Source organism: Echiichthys vipera (assembly GCF_963691815.1).
Source record: "Echiichthys vipera genome assembly, chromosome: 17".
Lineage (NCBI taxonomy): Eukaryota > Metazoa > Chordata > Actinopteri > Perciformes > Trachinidae > Echiichthys > Echiichthys vipera.
The window spans coordinates 25,812,643-25,835,689 of NC_139842.1; the positions used below are offsets into that span (position 1 = coordinate 25,812,643).

Here is a 23,047-nt window from a genome sequence, read left to right on the forward strand (position 1 = left end):
CTGCAGGTACTGTCCTCAACCAGCAGCAGGTGCTGCTGTGAGCCCCTCCCCCATCCCAAAGCACTCACAGTCAGTCAGTCTCAGTAGCCTCATGCAGCAGTCCCCGCTGTAATCGGAGCAGAGAGGAGACCAACACCACTCCTCGTCCAGCTTGCAAATTAATTGTGCATGTGAATTGGTCCCACCCTGGCTTACAGAACTGGATGTAAATAGTGGAGCTAGCAATTCCACCCCACAGAACAGTCTTTTGATTTAATTTGATATTCTAACATTTAAGAATACAGGACAAAGTTATGTAATGTGGGACAAAGCATTAAAGTCATAAAGTTATTTTTAGAAGTGATGTCATATTTAAATGGCAAAATAAAACAAAAAACAAAAAAACAATCAACAGAAGAAAGTTGATTTTTAGTTCTAAACACATTTGGCTCACCGAGCGTCCTTTATAATTACATGCAATTGGCCAACTAAGCAGATTAGGCTATGACATGACTTTGCGTCTTCTTGCGACTTTTAGGACAGCCAATAGCAACTTTCTTTACTGAGGAGTTGGCAATACTGGTCCTTCGATGTTCCACCCAAATTTTCCCAGACCATTAACCAATTAATTTCACCACCAGAGAAACAAAGATCCCTGCTTCACACCTGGTGATCAGCAAGAAGCCCCAAAGAGGATTCTAATAATAACATATACAGAGCAGAGACTAAGCCCCATGGCAGACCTCACACCTCCAGGCACACTGTATGTGCACATGGCACACCTAAGACGCAAAGTAAAGAAAAAGTTCTAAGTGACGCACAAATTATTAAACATTCTAAGGCCTTCGTCATCAGACAGAACATTAACACCCCTCTCAGCCCTCCAAAAAGTGGAGAAAAGTATTCCCCAGTGAGAAGTGCAGAGGTATGAAAGATAGGGCTCTGAGTGTGTCATTTTAACAAAGAACCAGTCACCCTCTCGACTAAGTGACACATAGATAGAAGAAAAGACATAATAGGGCTGAGTTTAAGTTAAGAAGAGAGGCCAAACCTTTCTTATAGGTCTCCATGAGCCAGGGGATTCAAGCCAAATCAGCATTCCAGTAGCCCTTAGGTGGGGATAGGGGTATCATATTAGAATAAAAGTTCATTGTAGGAAGTATGTCCATTTGAACCATTGAGACACGTGTTTGTAGGGAGTATGAAAGACCTCCTTCTTAGTAGTCACAGCAGGGGTGGAGCAGTGATTTTAAATGTGGGGGTGTTCCAGGGGTGGAACCTGAGCACCACATCCTGCTTGCCTTTGGCGGTTTCCCTCTCCTAAATGCATGCTCCCCAACTTCAAACAGGTCTATGGTTGTCCCAGGCCTTGGCTATCAAAAATCCAACAGATAACAAATTATATATTAATTTTATTTTCTCGGCTCGTTTTTCTCAATCCAGTCCCTTTTGCCACTCCTTGAAGCAGTTCCTGTCTGAAACAAGACAGAGGGCCTTTTAAGGTAGTGTGTAATATTTATTTTTCCAACAGTCTGTTATTGGGTGAATGTCTGTTCAATTATTTGACCTATGCCTATTCATGCAGCATAAGGGGGCAGATGTGCGCTCCGTTTTTGTATGCTGGTGCACTGCCAGGGGTGGGCACAGGGGTTTAACTTTGGAAAATGTGGGGTGCAACGCCCATGAGTAACAGGAAACAAGGAGGGGAAGTCATCCACGGCCAAGTATCTGAAGCTCCTGACCAAAGGTCCAGGGACGGCAATGTGGACAGGTCAAGAGATGAGTGAAGGGGCATCAGTAAAGACTTAGTGCAGTTGAGTTTGTAGCCTGAGAGAGCACTAAACTGCTCAAATATATACAATATCATTGCAATAGACACTGGTGCATCGTGAATCACATAAATGCCCAAAGTGCTTGGCTGAAGTAATGATGTTTTCTTCCGAGTGTGAATGCTGGTCACAAAGAGAGGGAGGGACTCATTCTTGTCAAAGGCTGCTGCTGCAGTGATTATTTAAAGTATAAATTAATCATGATCCTAGGCCTCCCACCTGCAGAGTCACACAAACAAAGCATGAATACATCACAGCTGAAAATTGAAATTGCACCTGGTGAAGGTGACACAAGCCATAAAGATGACACAAAACAGGACTGTGACACGGTTCAGGCTTGAAGGCAGGCCTGAAATTGAAAATATAAGCGTGTCAGTATTATTAGTGATGCGGTTTGGCATATTGCCCCATTCAACCTGTCTGTGCCTGTGGCCCCTTCCTTTCTCCTTTGTGGTTCATTGGCCTGATAAGTCAAACACATGCACTGGAGTGTCACATCAGCTCCCATTCTGTTCATTCATACCACATGTTTCTGCCTAATGAGCTCTTCAATCATGTGGGCAGAAGAAAAATCGCAGGTGAAAAATAGAAACAAACAAATCAACACATCCATCCTTCCCCGGTTGGGAAGTGGTCAGTTAGCTTTAGATAAGGTTTATTCACTGTCTACGCACATCACCTCTGAGTCAGACACAGGAAAAAACTGTCCTGCGACATGTATTCACTTTAATCTGAGGCTGGAGTGGGGAGGAGCGAGCAGAGGGACTTTATAAGAGCACACAGGAGCCCTTCACTCAGGAGCAACGCACAAAGTGCTCAACCGAAGACGCGGCGCGTTCCCTTTTGGTTCGAAGTTATTTCGCTCCTGTATGCGTCCGAATCAGACACGTTTCTCCTGACCGTCTGCAGCCACTTTTACTCTGGTGACGATGGAGGCTCTGAAGTTTGTAGTTGTGTTGGTGGTGGTCGTGTTCGTGCAGGTTTTCGGCGCGCTGGGGACCCCGCTCTCCAACGAAGAGGACGACGGCGAGATCTGGAGGGTGGAGAACTGGCAACAGGTAAAAGCAATCTGCATCAGACACGCGCTCACAAGTTGTTTCATGGAATTTGAGTCATATTTTAGAGCTCTATGGTGATAAACAGCGGAGTGTGTTTGCACGCACTGTTTTGAGAAATGATTTGAGGAGAAAAATACACTTTCCATGTATGTATTATATTATATTATATTATATTTATATATATATAAATATATATTATATTAAATATATATATATATATAAAATAAGTTTTCCACCAACAGATGCAGCCAGTGTTCAGATGAAAAAGTGTTTCAAATGTAGGTTTAATTTCCAATAAGACAGAGGTTGCTTTTCTTCAATCATCGTTTGTTGTCTGTGCTGAAGCTGACACATGCTGCTCACATTCAGCACCGCGGAGAGCGACACCATCCAACCCGCTGGAGGATCCTGCTTTAGCTCAAGGTCGATTCAAGAAGAACAGATCAGACAGAAGACATCTACAAACATGAACATTTTATTATTATTATCATTATTATTATTATTATTATTATTATTATTATTATTATTATTATTATAACCTTTATTTAACCAGGAGGAACCCATTTACTGTAGATTAATAATCTGAGACCTGACCAAGACAGGCAGCAGCAGAGTTACAACACAAAGTTACAAACAAAATCTATAGAATAAAATAAAAACAAGAAAAACATTAAAGCCCCTGAACACCCACACAGGTGTTTTCAGTTCTTCTGGCTGATTAGACCTCTGCATGGGTTGAAAGTGGGCATGGCTTTGATGAGAATTTGATGGGAATAAATGTCCATCTACCACTAAGAATGATAAAAGTGTTCTTTGTCCCGCCTTAACAGGTGAAACAAAGCTAACAGGAGATTTAGGAAGATGTCAATCAATCACAGTAGACACACCCACACAGTCCTGAGAAGAGGACTAATCAACCAGTTCACTATAAGCCTGTGAATGTTCTCATTCGTCCAGGTCATCGTTATCCTCAAAGCAATTTCAGTCAAAAACAACTGGACTGGGCTGGGACCAGTCCCAGCCTGGTCAGATGCGTACATGAACTGATGAAGCCTCTTGGATGAGAGGTGAAACGTCTTCCTAGACAAACAACCAGTCCAGTTGTTTTTGACTGAAATTGCTTTGAGGACAGTACACTACAAAAAAAACACCTGTGTGGGGGTTCAGGGACTTTTAAGAATAATGGCATGCTAAGGAGTTTGACACGCTTTCTTTCATTTTTGATTTAAAACCACTTAAAGGAATTAATGCACTAAGTTTGACGTCATTCTGCAGCAAATTCTATGTTGAGGGTGCAAAGAAAACAAACACACTTGTTCTCTTCTGTGCAGACATGTGGGACAGAGAGCGTGATGACAGCCTGAGAACGCAGAGAGGATTGACCACCACTTTACCTTTAGTCCACAGACCACTTTTCTACTTTGGAAACTATAAAACTGAAATGTTACCGTAATCTTCAGATGTTTAAACAAAGTAGATGAGTGCATGTCAAAAAAGCAAACATTTTAGATGTTACAGTTTTTCTGTGACCTTCAAAGGACCAGAAAAGAGCTGTGTGCCAACCGACCCCTGTCTCCCCTTACTCCATAAACGATCAGCTATGTACAAGAATTAATAGTTATTCACGTGTGAGTTAATGCAAGAACAGCAGTAATAAATGCTTCAACTCGTGTATCTCAATCACCACGATTTCTGAGTTATTGTTCATGTCTTCTTCATGTCACCCCTTTGTCTGAAGGGCCACAAACACAATGAAGTCACGCTTAGTTCATCAGGATTACAACAGTTAGAATTCCACAGGAAACATGTGCACTGCGGTCCATTTAACTGCACATTTTCTTATGAAGAAGACATGAATGACCATCATTCATAAGTCAGAAATCATGATGTTTGAGATACCTTAGTTGCTCTTGAATTAACTCATGCATGAGACACCTAATCCCTGTACATTCATTCAGTACATTCTTTGATTCATGCTTTCCATCTCATGCATGAATTAATGATCATTCATATACTCTCACCCTAAAGTTTTGTTGTTTCAGAAAGCGACCGTCGACTCAAGAGTATTGAGTATATAAAGTCAGGGGCCTGTTGCAGTGAACACACAAAGTCAGAGAAATAAAATAAAAAAACTAGTCTAAAACCTTCAGTGATCTGTTTTTTAAATCATTGATTGGTGTGTTAGTCATGCATGTTTTTGCAGAGATGTCTGTGTGCAGCCTGTGAGGCAAAACTCAGGGCGAGTCTTCAGATCACTAGCTGGCTGCTGCACATTGTTACTGAGAATACTCAGATGAGTGGATCTATATTTTTATCACCTCCTCTCTTCTCTCATCTGGATTCTGACAGCTGAAGAGTTCTGATGTTTAGAGAGATTTAGTATTTCAATTAAACTAAAAATGTAAAAGTGGGGAAACGGACAGTAAAAGGAGTTTGAAAAGTGAGGGGGATCTTTCCTCATCGCCAGTAACATTGGGTTTGGGGATGTACGCAGTGCTGTACTTAAAGGTTGAATATGGAGAATGAGCACAAGACCGCCATCTAGTGTCTAAAGATCGTAGTCGCAACAACAAAAAATAATTCCAGTAGTCGGGTTGCCAGGTTGGTCAGACCCGGCCCAGAAGCCTACAGGAGACCAGAGTCTGTTTGAGCCTGTTTGAACCCATCTCCTCCAGCAAATCACACCATAAAAACAAGTATTACAGAGGAGTTTGACTGACAGTTAGCGTTAGCCATTAGTCCCCACTCACTCAGCTGCTGGGACAAATAACGCCCCCTTCACTGAGGCTCCAGAGCAGCTGCAGGATTGGCAAACTCCATTTACCCCAGTGCCAGCCTACAGTAGCTGCACCCAACAACAGACAACCCTGGCAACCAGCAACGCCCAACGCTATTGGCTGCTACCATGGAAACACAACAGGACAGAAAGTCATTGTCAAACCTGTCAAAATTAAAAACAAATATTAATTCAGACTTAATATATATTTTTATGGAAAAGCAATACTTCTTCTTCTGTACTCCTCAAAACACCCCGTGGGTGTTTTATTTATTTTTCAAAAAAATATAGCTTTTAATAAAGATTCTACATATTCAACCTTAAATCAATGAAGGACATTTTTATTACATCATTAAGTTGTCCTTAACTTAAACTACTCAGTTCTTGCACCAGCTCTCCCAGTCCACAGAGCTTAGATGATTTACAGGAGAAATATGTACGTTTGTGTGTGTGTGTGTGTGTGTGTGTGTGTGTGTGTGTGTGTGTGTGTGTGTGTGTGTGTGTGTGTGTGTGTGTGTGTGTGTGTGTGTGTGTGTGTGTGTGTGTGTGTGTGTGTGTGTGTGTGTGTGTGTGTGTGTGCAGGGCTACCCACTAGAGAGAGGAATAAGCATTCGGTTGGCAGACCTCATCAAGCGGTCCAAAGCACAGCAGTTCCACGGCCTGATGGGAAGAAGCTCAGGTAAACAAACAAATAAACAAATACATAATTGTACTTTATGGGGATATTATGGTTGAGTACTGGTATGTCTGAAGTTGCCATATTGTACTTTGTGTTTTTAATCTCCAGTAATAGCTCTATGATATTGCTAGTGAAACTCGTGGCGTCCCTGCTGTACTGTTCATAACAGTTTATTCTTCGTTCATTACAGGCGCATCTCAACCTGTGAGACTGGGAAAGAAAAGTGAGTAATTACGCCATATCATTTTAATTTCTCTTTTTAGATGTTTTAAGATCACCCGGATTCTTTTGACCCTGATGAAGATCTTTCTTTTCCCTCTTTCTCTGTCTTTCTATCTCTCTTCATCAGGAAATAAAGGGGAGATGTTCGTTGGACTCATGGGCAGAAGAAGTTTAGGTGGAGGTAAAGCCGACTCCTTATGGTACTCTGGTAGAAATCCAGCATTATCTTTTTTCCAACCTTCTCTGATCTTTGTACTATTGGGCAGCGAAGTTGAACCGTTTTGTTTTTATGGTATTTTTCATTTTGTGCTTGAAAGTGTCAAATGTGTATTGAGAGCTGCCTTATTTGTGTCAATTTTGCTCTTCTCTGTTTTCAGATATAGAAGAGGAATGGAAATCTGACTCTTACTAAAGATGCAACCCCCCCCCCCCCAAAAAAAAAATCCCCATTCTCAAAGTTTGGATTCAACTACAATCAGCAGGACATCAGTATGACACAGTCTGACCCAGACAGACGGTTGACAAGCCATTTAACAGAAATTCATTTTAATCCGCTGCAGGTCCCTGAAATCATCGCCGATCCATCACTGTTGAACTATAACCTATCTTGTTATCAATTATATTTAGTCAGATTTAAAACTATGTACATGTAAGCCTTATGTCTTTGAAGAAAGTTTGCTGATTTCATGCCAAATCCATTAAAGCTGTTAACATTAGCTAAGTGTGTCTTTCTTCTGTGTTTCCACTCTAAAGAAATATGAAGTTGAATTGAAAAGTTAGAGCGTATGACGTCAGAGTTCCTTTGGAAACCCAACAGTGTCGACTGTATGACATCAGAGTTCCTTTGGAAACCCAACAGTGTCGACTGTATGACGTCAGAGTTCCTTTGGAAACCCAACAGTGTCGACTGTATGACGTCAGTAGATTGGCAACTCTCACCTCTGCAATGCTGCGTGATGCCTTCACATGCTCCATATGTCTGTTGATCGGCCATTGTGAGTCAGCAGTAATGAAATGTTCCTGCATCGTCAGACATACACACATCAGAAAGAGACTGACTCGGAATTCAGAGTTGAACTTTATGTTTCGTTGCACTTTTACCTGTTAGAAATTGGAAGTTCCCGATTTCTAAGTACAAGTGAATGCAGCACAATCAGCAGTGATGAGCTCCACCTGGACAGACCAACCGCTGCTGACTGACGTGAAAAGCTTCACTGATCTTGGGCAGGGAATGTCTCCACAGACACACAGATGTGAATACTTGGCAAAGAGGCAACAAGATGATCAATCACCATTGTTTTAACTCACTGTGTGATAGATAGGAACTTAAAAGACAATTAACCAGATGAAAATCTCAGGGGTGAGGGAGGGGTACAGTAACCTGATTCTTGGCAGAAGACTTTCGTTCCACCTTGCTTCCGCCTTGACTCCGCCTCAGCTCCTCTCAACCATCTGGGATGGCTCCATAGGAAAGTGATTGCAGGTGGTTGAGCCAATCACGACCGCCGGGAGGGGTTTTATAGATGTGACGTAGGGGAGAAGCGACTGTTGTGATTCAGACAACAATGGCGGCTCGCATAGAGGAAACGACGTCAACATGGATGCTGCTGTTTCATCCGTGTTGTCCAATCTAGAGAATCTTTCTTCTTTAAAAGAACACCAGAGAACGGCTCTGAAGGCTTTTGTTGGTGGAAACCATGTTTTCACCCTTCTGCTGACCCGGTTTGGATTTTCCCTGCATTGCTCTCATCAGCTCCACAGGTTGGTTTCCATGTGAGTGGTTGAATCAGCACGTCAATAAAGATGATGGACAAGTGTTTTATCCAATCATATGCAAGGATTTTTGATAAGGCCCAGCCTCCTGAAATCACATCGCTATGGAGAGATGCCAGATGGATGAGTGAAGCAAGAAGGAACCAAATTCACCTTGAGAGAGTCAGGTTAGGGGTACAGGGGATGTTCAGCGGATGATAGCAGGTCAGCAGAAGATAACCTGCAGATTAATTTAAGATGTAGAACAGCACTGTGTCAACTTCTTCTGGTCATAAATCAGACATAATCAATTGAAATAAATATTGAAAGTGTATAAGAGCTTAGAAACATCATGATGTAAGTTCACTCTCAGCTCTGTCTCATAAATTGTTGCAGCAGTATTTAGGTTTGTTACACAGATTTGGTGCACAATAACCATTCCACTCAAAAAGGCATCCAGACAAATCAATGCTGTGATTTGGGGTGAAAAGCTTTTGACATTTGGAGATTTCTGTAAGAAATGCATTTTTCTGTGACTGAATGGCGAGCCCGTGTGTTGTTTAAAGTGCTCAGAAACCTCCTTTGTTGTTAGTATCCGTGGGAAACCATCCATCCTCTGAATGCCCCAGGTCATGTTTGTGGGTGTAACGTTTCATTGGGCTTTGATTATCCTCAAGGTCACAACAGATCATTTGTTACAAAAATGTTCTCACTCCAATGAAATGGCTCCTATGAGAACTAACATCATCACACATGAAAACACCTGGACTCACTGAATCCACATAAGTCTCAGCTTTAGAGTCAGACCCAATTTATGACATTCAACACTGTTTAGGGATCCAAGTATGCAGAAATATAACATTACTCTAACTAATAGAACAAAATAACACACGTGTACTGTCTGGATTATCATAAAGTGTCATTCCGGTGTAAAATCATCCCAGGATCTTTTTTGGCACTTACATTCATCAAATAATCCATCAAGACAGTTTTCCTTTTTTTCTACAACTATTAACAGAGAAATCCCAGAGAGTCGCTAACAGCCTGACGTGGCTAACACTGATTAGCTCGGGGCAGTATGGTGAAGACATTAAAACGTCTTTTTTAACCACTAATACTGCTCAAAATAACACCAATCCTCTGCAGTAGCATGAGAAGAGTCCTTACACAGAAAACAAAGCACCAACAACGTAGTTAGTGAACCCAGAGTTTATTAAGAGTGTTTGAAAGACTAACCTACTGGCCCCTTTACCAGCTCCTCTCATAGTAAAGTCCATTCAAGTGGATTACCAAAGTCAATCCTAGAGGAAGGAGCTCATTAGTGCTTTGTTTTATGTGTAGGGACTCTTCTCATGCTGCTGCAGGGGTTTGGTGTTATTTTGAGCAGTATTAGTGGTTAAAAAAGACCTTTGAATGCCTTCAGCGTACTGCCCCGAGCTAATCAGTGTTAGCCACGTCAGACTGTTAGCGACTCTACCGGATTTCTCTGTTAAGAGTTCATACATGAAGAAAAATTGTCTCTATGACTTTTTTTATGTGTCGAAAAAGACCGTGGGATGATTCTATGCCGGGATTTCACTTTAAGAAGGAGACTCATGGGTACCCTTAGATTCCATTTTCATTCTGACATATTGAGGTCAGAGGTCAGCAGAGCTCTAGGCCATGCCAGTTTTTCTCACCCAAATGTAGCCTAACTTTGGAGCCTTATTAATAACAAGCTAGCATAATGATTGATGCCAAAATATTCCTTAGATGCTCTTGTTTCATATGATACCAATATCTTCACTCTCTTAAACTGCTACAAAGAAAGATAAAGGGTCATCTGGGTCTGCTTGTGCAAGTCAAGGGTGACACTTATTGTCTGTGAAATATAATCACAGAAACAGCTGTCAAATGTCTCAACTGGCGATATGCATCATGTCATCCATTTCTGTCACCACTCAGACGGATACACATCTTTAATGCTAAGTGGAGATGTGTCTTCTCCTATTGCACAGATCTCAGGGAGAGGGGGAGGCAGAATGACACCTCCCTTGTTTGCATTTGTCCATACGTTCCTTGCTTAGTGACACAGGACTCTCAGGCTATTGCCTGGGGAAACAGCTAACACACAAACAACACATCTGGCCAAGCTCAGCTTTTGTTTCACCATTTGCATTTATTGAAGAGGAAGGAAGAGAGAAGCAAGTACAAAAGCACAACTGAGCTACATATTGATGCCACGCTACGTTGAGTGTGTAGTTTAAATAGGTAGCAGCACTGTTGTAGTAAAGCAGCACATGAACGCACCGTTCATGTGCTGCTTTACTACAACAGTTCACTGGTGACCTATGGAAGGTGATGGAATGCCTCTGCTTTCTCTACGTGACTGTGACCTTATTCAGATGTGTTAGTAACCAGCATGGTGCTCTGAAGCTGCCCATCTACTGTATAGCTGCCACTGGCACAGGGAAAAACAACAGGATGGAAAATAAATGTGAGCATAAAAATTGGCTGTGACATCAAGACAGATCTATAAGAAAACTTTCACACAATTGAATTTGATTGATTATTAATATTTTAGTGTTGTAAATGATGGCTTAATGAGCCTTTCCAAACAAGAAAAAATACATTCAGTTCCCTTTCCTGCGACTCTGAGAATAGAAAATATTCTCTCTGCTGAGTATCAATTCAAAAATGACAGTCCAATCATTCTGAGAGACCGAGACCAAAACTGCAGATCATTTCAATCACTCCATCATACCTATGGAGGTAATATCTCAACATAACAAAAGTAACAGCACAGTCAAGAACAAAACGGGCCCAGCCGTGTATGGAACATCATCATCAGGAGGTGTGTTTTAGGATGGACTTTTCTTTTGGAAGTGCACTTTGCTGTAAATGCACTTAAGAATTGGCAAAAAAACCCACTCTCTAAACACACAACAGTCATGAGTAATTTCAGTAACCCATCACAGAGAGGTTTATTGAGAAGAGGTGCTAAGAGGATAAATGCAGTCCTTTGAAATGCATGACCTATTTGTATTGATTTAAAGCCTGCCAGTCAGTGACGTTTAAAGTGACATTCCTGCCTAATATCATCCCAGGGTCTTTTTTGACAAATACACTCTTCATATAAGCCAAGGAGACAATTTTTTCATGTAACAACTTTTAAACAAAACACCAATGGGCTCTTTCCTTTTGGATTGACTTTGCTAATCGACTTAAATGGACTTTACTATGAGAGGAGCTGGTACAGGGGCCAGTTGGTAAGTCTTTAAAAAACTCTTTTAAATACCTCTGGATTCATTTAATACGTTGTTGGTGCTTTGTTTTCTGTGTAAGGACTTTTCTCATGCTACTGCAGAGGTTTGGTGTTTTTGGAGCAGTATTAGTGGTTAAAAAAGACGTTTTAGTACCTTCACTGTACTGCCCTGAGCTAATCAGTGTTAGCCGCATTCGGCTGTTAGCACCTCTCCTGGATTTCTCTGTTAATAGTTGTTACACGAAAAAAAAACTGTCTCCATGGCTTATTTGATGAGTGTATTAGCCAAAAAAGACCCTGGGATGATTTTATGCCAGAATTTCCCTTTAAGACCCAAATGAAGACAGGAAAACCAACAACAGGATTAGGGAAAATATAAACACACAACACACATAAATAAATCCACAGATGGTAGAAAGAGAGCATCATGATAAAAAAACAAAGACACAAAAAATACATCTTGAACCTTATAGAATTTAAAGGCAACATTTCTTACACTACGAATGAAGAAAGTCAAATGTAACTCTGGGTTGTAGTCTGTAAAGGAAAGATTCCTCCACATGTGAATGTGTGATGCAACAAAAACAAAAAAGCATTCTGAAATTTAAAAAAAAGAAAAGAAAAAGAAAGGTGATTCAAACTGACATTGTTGGCTACACACCTCCAATTCCACAGCAAACTGCTGTCCAAGCTTATGCACAATGTTTATGGAAGGAATACTTATACACATTTTTGGGAAATATATGTATATTTATATTTAAATATTTGCTTTGTTGCAAGAGATGAAAAGATTAATACCGTTCTCTTGGCAAGACATTCCCCAAAAATGTGAAACTACTCCTTTAACAAATCTTAAAAGCAGGTGACAAAATGAACATGTTGATCCAAATCAATAAATATGAAGATTGTTAATAAAATGAAATGATTTCCATCACACACAAAATAGGCTGTTAAGAACAAAAAAGAATACAAAAACGCTGCCGACCATGCTTACTGCTTCTCTAACAAGAACACTGTGCTTGTATTTTGCAACTGCTGCATGGTGCAAAGTAATGAAGCTGTGCAAAAGTGACCTGATTTGATTCAATCAGGTCACTTTAGATGACAGGATATGACCTGTGAAATGGAAATGACTTCTGTCATTGTTCTTGTTGTTGGTGGTGGTGGGGGCTTGGATTTTCCCTCCTGTACCTTTTGAGAGCCTCTGAACACATTCAAAGGTATATAAAATTTTGAGATAAATATTCATATTCACAACTAAGCCAGTCCTAATGAGTAGACATTCCTCAGCCAGACTTTGTCTTTTACGTTCTACGCAGTTAACGTATTTTTCTAAGAATATAAACTTTTTTTTTTTATCTAGTAAAAAACACTTGCTGGCTGAACACAGCTAATAGTTTCACATGTTAACACACAGAATAAAAGAAGCTTAAAATGGGCCGTTCTAGTTTTTTTACAGTGGTAAACCTTAGAGGTAGAAAAAGTACAAAATATCATTGAGAACTTTAACAAAACTACCACAAATTACACAGAAAAGACAGCAATGTGTGTGTTTTTAAACTCCAACGCTGAGAACAGCTGATTCCCAATGTACCATTACTGTTCACAATATAACTGAAGATATCATATGACAACACAGCTGTCAAGGTTATAAAAGAAGGGAAGACACATCCACATGGGCCCCATCCTGGTCCACACATGGCCAATGGCAGCTATAGCTTGCTGACTTACTGCCTGACTAGTGTGATGGGCTAAATACTGGACACAATGTGCGTTTGTTGCATGACAGGGATGTAAGTTATTGATTAGCTCTGGGTTCAAACTGCCACTGTCAGTGTCAGATGAATGTTTGTAAACTTTTTATTACACAATCATCTGATCTGACCTGAGACCATCTCATTGTAACTCTTCATACCTTTTCAAATGGTGCATTTTTTAAAAAGTTAGATTTGTCATCAAGGGAGGCCTGACGTAAGGCAACATGACTCTGCAGCTGATGCCCAATCATTACACCATTAAAGTGTAACTCTGCGTAAAATCACCCCAGGGCCTTTTTCGGCAAATTGGGTCATCAAATAAGCGATCAAGACTATCTTTTTTACGGCGATATCCGAGAGAGTCGCTAACAGCAGAATGCTATCATGCTACTGCAGAGGTTTGGTGTTATTTTGAGAAGTATTAGTTGTTAAAAAAGACGTCTTAATGCGTTCACCATGCTGCTCCGAGCTAATAGGTGTTAGCCGCATTCGGCTGTTAGCAACTCTCCTAGATATTTCCAGTAATAGTTGTTACATAAAACAAAACTGTCTTGATGGCTTATTTGATGTGTGTAAGTGTCGAAAAAGACCATGGGATTCCAATTTTTCCAATTTTTGCAACTCTCAAAGAGATGATCACATCTCTTCTTGTGTATTTTCCAGTCTGTTGGGAACTCTCTATTTAGTTATGTAACCTGAATGGTAGGTGAAAGGTCAGGGCTCCTATTCCTAGAAACTGATGCATTTTGGGCCCAGGCCTGGTGCTTTTAATCACAGCCAGCTGGTCTGTGTCTGCCAATATGCATTGCATGAGTCAACGTTGTGCTGACCTGCGTTGTGTCGACCGTCTCGAGAACGGAATGAAAAGCAGCACAGGTTCAATACAGACTGCTGCAGATTGGATTAACGGTTGTGCCTGGTGCTCTGTGCTAATCAAGTGTCTGGAAGGAGGTGCACTAACAATGCACTATTACTTTTATTTTTCAGATAACAAATGAGGTGGAGGAGATATCAGCGGAGATCCTACGTACACAGACATCACCGGCTGCTGCGTAGCTTCTTAGTGTGTATTTTAGTCATACTGTTTGTTGGATCACAATCATAGTTGGAGTCTTAAACTATAAAATATAAAAAATAAATGATGAATGGCTGATGGTCTTCTGTGGAACCCAAAGTGTTAAATATTAAATAAATAAAAAAGACATTATGAATCAATCACATTGATAAGTCGTTACACACATAAATGAATTAGCAATCTGTGAAATAAGTGATAAAAATTCCAATCAAATTAGCAAAAGAGCCATGTAATATATTACAGTTGTTTACATATATAACCTAAATATCTTCAGATACATTGTGTACTGCTTTCAGTACATCAAACTAGAACTTTTGTTATAATGAGCTTAACTACGCATTTAAGGAAGCTGCAATGTTGCTTTTGGTTCATATGTTACTACCATCAATGAACCAAATATATATATATTTTTTTAAATGTACAATTGATCCCTTGATGGAAACAGACTACAGCTGGTGAAACTGCAGAGCCAGAACTTACAAGGTGACGAAACAAAGCCAGGTCCTAATCTTTGAAGACATTTCGGATCAGTTATTCGTGAATTAGGGTTGCTTCTAATTTTATTAAGTATTCAATCAAATACTCTGGACAGGCATCATATCAGTCAGCTAATGTGGGTCTGAAGTCAATGTCCTGAGCCATGACAGTGACTGTTGAACCCAGAGTAAGGGAGTATTCAGCGAGCAGCTGACTGTGCTGTAGCTGCTGAAAGCGTTTATACACTGGTGTGTGTGTGAGGGTTTAGGCTCAGGGTCTGTGAGCATGCCAGTGTGCGGTGGGAGATCTGTCTGTGTGTGTTTTGGGTTTGGAGTGTGAAGAGAAGCTCCTCTACGTCCCTTTAGGCGGTGTCCATTTCAAGGCTGCGGGGTCAATGGACTTGCCGTGACCACGTTTGGTTTCCTTGGCCTTCCAGTCGTCGATGAGGTCCTACAGAAAGAAAAAGGCACCTCAGCCGCCTTCACTAATGTAGAGTTAGGTAATAAACCTGAAATGTGCTAACAACTTTAAACTGGATTTATGCCAATTAGTTATTAACTGGGCAAAGTGACCAAAGCACCAAACTAAAAAAAAGCGCAAGAAAGAAATTCTAAATTTTAATTTGTATTTTGTTTGTTTCCTACCTGTCTCTTTAAAACCAGATGCTTTCCTTTCCAATACTTGAGCATCTGGAGGGACTGCAGTGTGCTGACTATATCCACTGGGTTCACTGCTGTCTCCTGACTGATCTCTGTAACACAAGAGTGGAAAAAAGGGGGTCAGACTGATAGGATCAGGACTGTCTGAAGGTATAGTGGCATACACTGTGGCAGAAATTACAATAATGAGGCAGTCATGAACTTATGAAGAGTTCTGCTTCATAAGTTCATGACTTCCTATTCCGGTCATGCATAGTTCTATATCTCGACATGTAGTATGCACATGTCTGGAATACACAGAGACATTGTGTATCTTTACAATAGCATGATTGACTGTAAATTAGAGACGCATCGATCAGATACCTGGATCTGAAATCAGCTCCGATATTGACTAATCAGCTGGATCAGATATGGGATGAATGAGGCCGATCCAGTCATTACTTTTTTTATTAATATCATAAACAGAAATACAGTTACAGCGATCTAGTCACTTCAATTCTATGTTTGCAACAGTGGTTAGGGTTTTATGCTACAGTTTCAAATATCTGTTTGCAGTGCACTTTACATGGAAGTGTTATTTATTTATTTCTGCTGATAATGTACACTTTGATATTTGTTAATAAATAATATTAAGTACATTTATATCTGTGTTAATTTGTTACCTTTTTTTAACAAGGCTAAATTTTTATGTCAAGCCTGATGCCTTCACTCACATGGACAGGTACACGCTTCATTCATTCAACAGTGGGATCAGATCAGTATCAGGTATCAGGTATCGGCTGATCCAGCTTTTTCCAATCCAGTCCGATACCTGGGCTGAGCGTTCAGCCCAGGTATCGGTATCGGACTGGATTGGAAAAAGCTGGATCTGTGCATCTCTAGTGTATACCTTGTGATATAATGACACTGCTCCATTCACTCAAATATCTTGTGATAAGTATAACTAAATGCTACTGCCTCATCACTAAGTCACACCAGCTGCTGTGACTGTTTCCTGTATCGTAATTTTCCCTCTGTACCTAACTTTCACTACCCTGACCTTCGGGGAGCTGTGTCTTTACCAGCTTGTTGCGTGTAAATAAACCATAAACTATATAAAAAATGGACGTAGCCTCTCCATCGAGGTCTGTTCACTCAAATTGATCTATTCGTCCTTGCCTACGGGAGTCTCCATCTTGTTATACTTTGACTCTGCCTCATTTCCTCTTACCAAAAAAGGACATGTATGTGACGTTGGGAGAAGAATCTGGCTGACGTTTACCTCCGAGGAGAAGTGAGGGTCATTTTTTTTTCAATTCCATCAGCTTACAGATTGTTGGTCAGAAACCAGTGTATTGGAAAATTAAACTGAAATGGCACTAGATGAAAAGTTATGGGATCCCAAAAACTCACTTCATCCTGTGTGGGGCGTGAATGTATAAAACTAAATTAAAAAGCCAATAGATAAAATTATAGATAAGTAAACACTTTACTGTCATTCTGTCTTACTCTGCAGTATAAAACTCTGACATGAAGGTAAACACTTACTGTCATTCTGTCTCACTCTGCAGTCTAAAACTCTGACATGAAGGTAAACACTTTACTGTCATTCTGTCTCACTCTGCAGTATAAAACTCTGACATGAAGGTAAACACTTACTGTCATTCTGTCTCACTCTGCAGTCTAAAACTCTGACATGAAGGTAAACACTTTACTGTCATTCTGTCTCACTCTGCAGTATAAAACTCTGACATGAAGGTAAACACTTAACTGTCTTTCTGTCTAACTCTGCAGTATAAAACTCTGACCTGCAGAGAGGAGATTAAGTATTAACTTTACACAAACACACCACATGAAATACAAGTCTCACAACCAGGCCCAAATACCAAATAAATATGGAAATACGATTAATTGCATAATATTCACCAAACTTTTCACTGTGGAATTTCAGGATAATAGGTCTTTTAAAATATACTGTACATTAAAATATTATATTGTAAATCTATTTTGGAAATGGCCAAGATTCTGAGAGATAAGGCAGCTACTAGCCTATGTGTATAATTGTATTTCCTCAGTCACTGAGGATTGAGATATACTAAAAAATTGTGGAATTTAAGCATGACTAAATTACATTTGGTCATAGTTTTGCTTTTGTGTATTTACATTATAGCAATCAGTTGATACCTTTTTCAAAAAATAAAGTATAATCTTATGTTTTCCTGCCATAATTATAATTGTGGAATGGAGTAGATCCTGACGTATAAGATTCCCGCCTCTAATGAGTGTGGCTAAAAACTAGCATGGCGGGATGATTAATGATTTAACATTTTATATGCTTCATGCTAAATTATTTTGTATTATCAATAACAGCTTCTCTGAGGACAGTAAAAATCAGCAAAACCGAACTGTATGAAAACTAACTTAACCAAACAATAGAAAAACTGTACACAACTTAAACCTCGGCCCAGTTTGCACATGAGCTGCAATTTTTCAGTTCCATAAGGACACAAAAGTTGGCAGGTTGTTTGCATGCAGCATTCCCTTCCCCTCGCCTACCCAAAAGTATATCTCAGGATGGGTGGGTTTAAGATGACGACTGAAGGAGGAGCATCACCATCCAGTCTGCACGTCCATCCAGCTTAGCTCAAAGATAAAGGCCAACGAGGGAAGATATATACTGGTCTCAGGTAAGGTAGAAGGGGTCCAAATAACCCTACTTAATGTTTATGCGCCCCCCGGTAGCAATTTAAATTTTTATTGCAAAGTCTTTGACTTAATGACGGAGGCAACAGGTATACTTATATGTGGAGGAGACTGGAACATACGCCTCAACTCCAGACTAGATGGCTCCAATGATTCTACCCAAACCCCCATACACAAGAAACTTAAGATCCTTATGTCAGAGCTGGGAGTGTTGGATCTTTGGAGAGACTTCTACGCAACAGGCGAAGATTACACACATTATTCTCATCCACACGCTGTCTACTCCAGAATCGATTATTTCTTTATCTTCAAAAGAGACCGCCATAGAATGCATCAGTGTGAAATAGGTAATATTGACTTGTCAGATCACGTACCTCTCTCACTGACGCTGCAAATAAATAATAATCCTGGAAATACACTATGGAGGTAACATTCAAGTTTTCTTAATAATGAACAATTCAAAACAAAAATTAAAGAAGAAATCAAACCTTATATGGAAGAAAACAATAATGGGGAAGTTGGCCCAGAAATTGTATGGGATGCACTAAAAGCAGTTATCAGAGGGAAAGTTATATCCTTCTGTGCTTATCAAAAGAAACAAAGACAATTAAGACTATAAGAACTAAATAAAGAATTAAAAGAACTTGAGAGAAAACACAAGAAGGGGTCAAACCTAAACCTCGTCTCAAAATTAAAAGAAATTATGAATGGAATTAATGTTCTATACTCACAAGAAATACAAAAGAAGATGATTTATACAAAACAAAAGTATTATGAATCCAGCTCCAAATTTGCTAAACTGCTGGCAAGGAAATTGCAAAAACAGTCAGATAACACAAACGACAAAATTAGGGACCCATTCTCCAAAGCTTTGCTACATAAGCAATATGAAATACAAATGGCGTTTCAAAATTACTATGAACAACTATACTCCCAACCACAATTATTAGATGAACAACAGATTGAACACTTCTTTTCATCCCTTAATTTATGCACCCTCATCAGAAGATAAAAACAGAAAATTAAAAGCTGAAATAACAATGGAAGAGCTGAACAGTGCACTTTCTCCTGATTAGTACAAGACCTTAAGGACACAGTTAACACCAAATCTTCTTCACATATTCACATATTAGAAGCTACAATCTCGGTTACACTGAAGGAGGGAAAAGACAGACTGGATTGGGGATCATATAGACCCCTCTCTGTCTTGAACACGGACACAAACTGTATACATCAATTCTTGCCAAGAGAGTGGAGGAGGTTCTTCCCCTCCATATCCACACAGACCAAACAGGCTTCATCTCCCAGAGACAAACTCATGATAATATTAGACGCTCATTACACATCTTAAATCAAATCAAATCAAATCAAATCAAACTTTATTTATATGGCGCTTTTCATACAGGAAAGTATCGCAAAGTGCCTCACAGGGATGTACAGAAAAAGAGAAACATCAAATAAAATCAGGAGAAGAAAGTTAAAAGAACCCAACCCTCCCACAGTCAAGCACAGAAACACACACAAATGTATATACGTTCATTCACACATTCACATAAACACACACAGCCATGCAGGCACATAGATACACAGACTCACACCTACACCAACGCTAGCTGTCACTTCAGAGACATGGCCGGGCAGCAAGACCTGAGGTACAGAGGAGTCTAGAGGAAGCTACCTTTTGGGGGGCCAACCACACCGGGAGAGATCCCAGTCCAAGGTCACAGGGAGCACCGCCACAGAGACCACCCCAACCCGAGCAGACAGGAGCCCCCGCACCAAGGTGCAGAGCCCTCTAGCCGCTCGGGCCGGAACCGTCCACGGGACAGCACCCCCCGCGGCCAAGATCAGAGACAACTCCCAAACTGGCAGGCCCCCTGAGGAAACACTGGAGATTAAAAACTGTTGCCTAACAGTAAAGGGTTAAAATATGTAAGCTAAAAACGAGGGACTAAAACATAAAAGCATAAAAGCATAGAGGCTAAAACGTAAAATAGAAGATAAAACCATAAGAGCATAAGACATGTAAATAAAAGCATGAAGCCTAAAACACAGAGATTAAAACATTAAAAAAGGATAAAACATGCTCTGATTAGCACTGCCTAAAAGAAATCAATTAACTAAAAGCCTGGTTAAAAAGATGGGTCTTAAGCCTCTTTTTAAAAACCTCAGCAGTCTCCGCGACCCTGAGGCTCTCCGGCAGGCTGTTCCACAGTCGGGGCCCATAATAACTGAAAGCCGCCTCCCCGTGCTTTTTTGAACTAACCTGTGGTATGGTTAAAAGGCCGGTGCCGGAGGACCTCAGGGTCCGCGTCGGCCGATAAGGTTAAAGCAAATCAGATAGGTAAGAGGGCCCAAGACCGTTAAGACACTTAAAAACTAGTAGAAGAACTTTAAAATCAATCCTGAAACGGACGGGGAGCCAATGCAGCAACTTTAAAACTGGTGTTATGTGCTCCCGCCCTCTGGTCCTTGTCAGCACTCGTGCAGCTGAGTTTTGTAATAATTGTAGATTCGAAATGCTCTTTTTGGGAAGACCGGAGAGCAGGGCATTACAGTAGTCTATACGACAAGAGATAAAAGCATGCATCAGCACCTCCGTGCTGGCCTGAGAGAGAAACGGGCGGACTCTGGCTATGTTCTTAAGGTGGTAAAAACCTATTTTTGTTATATTTTTAATGTGTGGAATAAAACTGAGCTCAGAGTCAAAAATCACACCCAGATTTTTTACAGATTGTGATAGTTTAAATTTCTGTAACTTTGGTAAAAGTTTCTCTTTCTGGCCCTCAGGACCAATGAGTAAAATCTCTGTTTTGTCCTGGTTGAGCTGTAGGAAATTTCCTGCCATCCATGTCTTGATATCTAAAATGCAGTTAAAAAGGACATCAATAGGTCCTGTGTCATCGGGAGACACAGCGATATACAGTTGCGTATCGTCAGCATAACTATGAAAGCTGATGCCGTGCCTCCTGATGACGTCCCCAAGGGGAAGCATGTAAAGATTAAAAAGAGTTGGACCTAAAATTGACCCTTGGGGAACACCACACTTTATTTTGTGGGTTTCTGAGGAACATGTATCCATACTTACAAAGTAAGCCATATACAAAAACATAAGTTACAGACCTTATTTGTGAGCCTAGATGCAGAGAAGGCCTTTGATTCTGTGAGCATGAAGTTCTTTCCTAAAGAATTTATTCAGGGAATTATTAGTACTCTATACAATATTCCAACTGCGTTAAAATAAACGGGTACCTCTCTACCACACTATTTAATTAGAACGGGGCACTAGACAAGGGTGCAGACTATCACCACTCTTTTTCGCAATCTATATAGAACCACTCGCTCAATGGATTAGGCAATCTGATATAGCGTTATACACAGACAATGTATTAATATACCTCAAAGACCCCGCTTATTCATTTCCTGAATTATTTAAACTTTTGGATAGTTTTGGTAAGAACGTGGGATATAAACTAAATATGCAGAAAACCAAAATTCGAACACAAAATTATACTCCATCTAAACAACTTCGGGATAGAAATCATCTGAATTGGGATCAGGATGCAATGCAATATCTAGGTGTACTAAGCCTGTGAATGTTCTCATTCGTCCAGGTCATTGTTATCCTCAAAGCAATTTCAGTCAAAAACAACTGGACTGGTTGTTTGTCTAGGAAGACGTTTCACCTCTCATCCAAGAGGCTTCATCAGTTCATGTACGCATCTGACCAGGCTGGGACTGGTCCAACTAACTGGTGTGGAGATCCAGGTATTTAACCTCTCACAAGGCCGATGATGATGATTTACAATGCCGCCCTTTCATCCCTTCCCAGGAGATTCAACAATCTAACCTCAAAGGACAACTGTTCACACATGGCCCGGGTGACCCCAACGACTGTCGTTCAGACTCAATAGAGCACTAACGAAGTCGAAACCAACTGCCCACAAACGACTGTCACTCTAACGACGGGCGTGGGCACTTGGAGCACAAAGGGTGTCAGTGACATCATCGGCCTTGTGAGAGTTTAAATACCTGGATCTCCACACCAGTTAGTTGGACCAGTCCCAGCCTGGTCAGATGCGTACATGAACTGATGAAGCCTCTTGGATGAGAGGTGAAACGTCTTCCTAGACAAACAACCAGTCCAGTTGTTTTTGACTGAAATTGCTTTGAGGATCTAGGTGTACTGTTTCCCAAAGACATTTCTACATTAGCAAAGATTACCTATGACCCCCTCCTTACCAAAATAAAACTGGATATACAAAGATGGAACTCCAACCCTTTTATGAGCTTTACTCAAAGGGTGGAGACCATAAAAATGAATATACTCCAAAGACTTCTTTTTTTGTTCCAGGCACTTCCGGTGGAGATACCCACAAAACAATTCTCTGAGTGGGATAACATTATTTCTAGGTTCATATGGCAGGTAAAAAAACCCAGAGTAAGGTTTAAAACATTACAATTACCGAAAGAGAGAGGAGGTATGGCTGTACCAAATTTAAAGGATTATTTTTTTCTCAGCTCAAGTTAGACCCTTGCTAAGCCTGTGTAACCAGGACTACCATGCCAGGTTGAAAGACATCGAGCTGTCACTCATTAAGGACCCCCTTCAATCCTGGCAGTACTGGGTAATAAGGATCTGGAAAACTTTGTAAATAAGTTGCAGAATCCATGGATAAAGTTCCAAATTAAAACCTGAAACTCAATTGAAGACACATATAAATTACATGACAAATTAGGAATAATGGTGGTGCACCTACGACCCTGACTTTAAACCGAATCAATTGGACCTTAGATTTAAAAGCTTGATAACTAAGGGAAGAACAACATTTTATTCAATAATAGATAAGTGACAACT

At 40.4% G+C, this 23,047-nt stretch overlaps 2 protein-coding genes across 10 annotated transcripts in view; one reads left to right on the forward strand and one right to left on the reverse strand.

Annotated features, from left to right (window-relative positions):
- Nucleotides 1-2,737: 2,737 nt before the first annotated feature.
- Nucleotides 2,738-7,050, forward strand: LOC310960175 (uncharacterized protein; the record flags this gene model as incomplete). The annotated part of the gene is made up of 5 exons (XM_083931798.1): nt 2,738-2,866; nt 6,225-6,321; nt 6,512-6,544; nt 6,671-6,724; nt 6,921-7,050. The coding sequence occupies 5 exons, from the start codon at nt 2,738-2,740 to the stop codon at nt 6,953-6,955; spliced, it is 348 nt and encodes a 115-aa protein (XP_083787924.1). The 3' UTR covers nt 6,956-7,050.
- A 3,572-nt stretch (nt 7,051-10,622) lies between these two features.
- LOC310960020 (histone acetyltransferase KAT7-like) overlaps nt 10,623-23,047 on the reverse strand; it is a 43,050-nt gene continuing 30,625 nt past the window's right edge. For 8 of the 9 annotated variants that reach the window (XM_083931602.1, XM_083931601.1, XM_083931599.1 and 5 more), the window contains 2 exons: nt 15,493-15,599; nt 10,623-15,298 (listed from right to left, as the gene is read on the reverse strand). In XM_083931602.1, coding sequence (XP_083787728.1) covers nt 15,200-15,298; nt 15,493-15,599 — 206 coding nt within the window. In that variant the 3' untranslated portion in view covers nt 10,623-15,199. Of the gene's footprint in view, nt 15,299-15,492; nt 15,600-23,047 lie in introns of those variants that run through there. The other variant, XM_083931605.1, reaches the window with a different exon arrangement.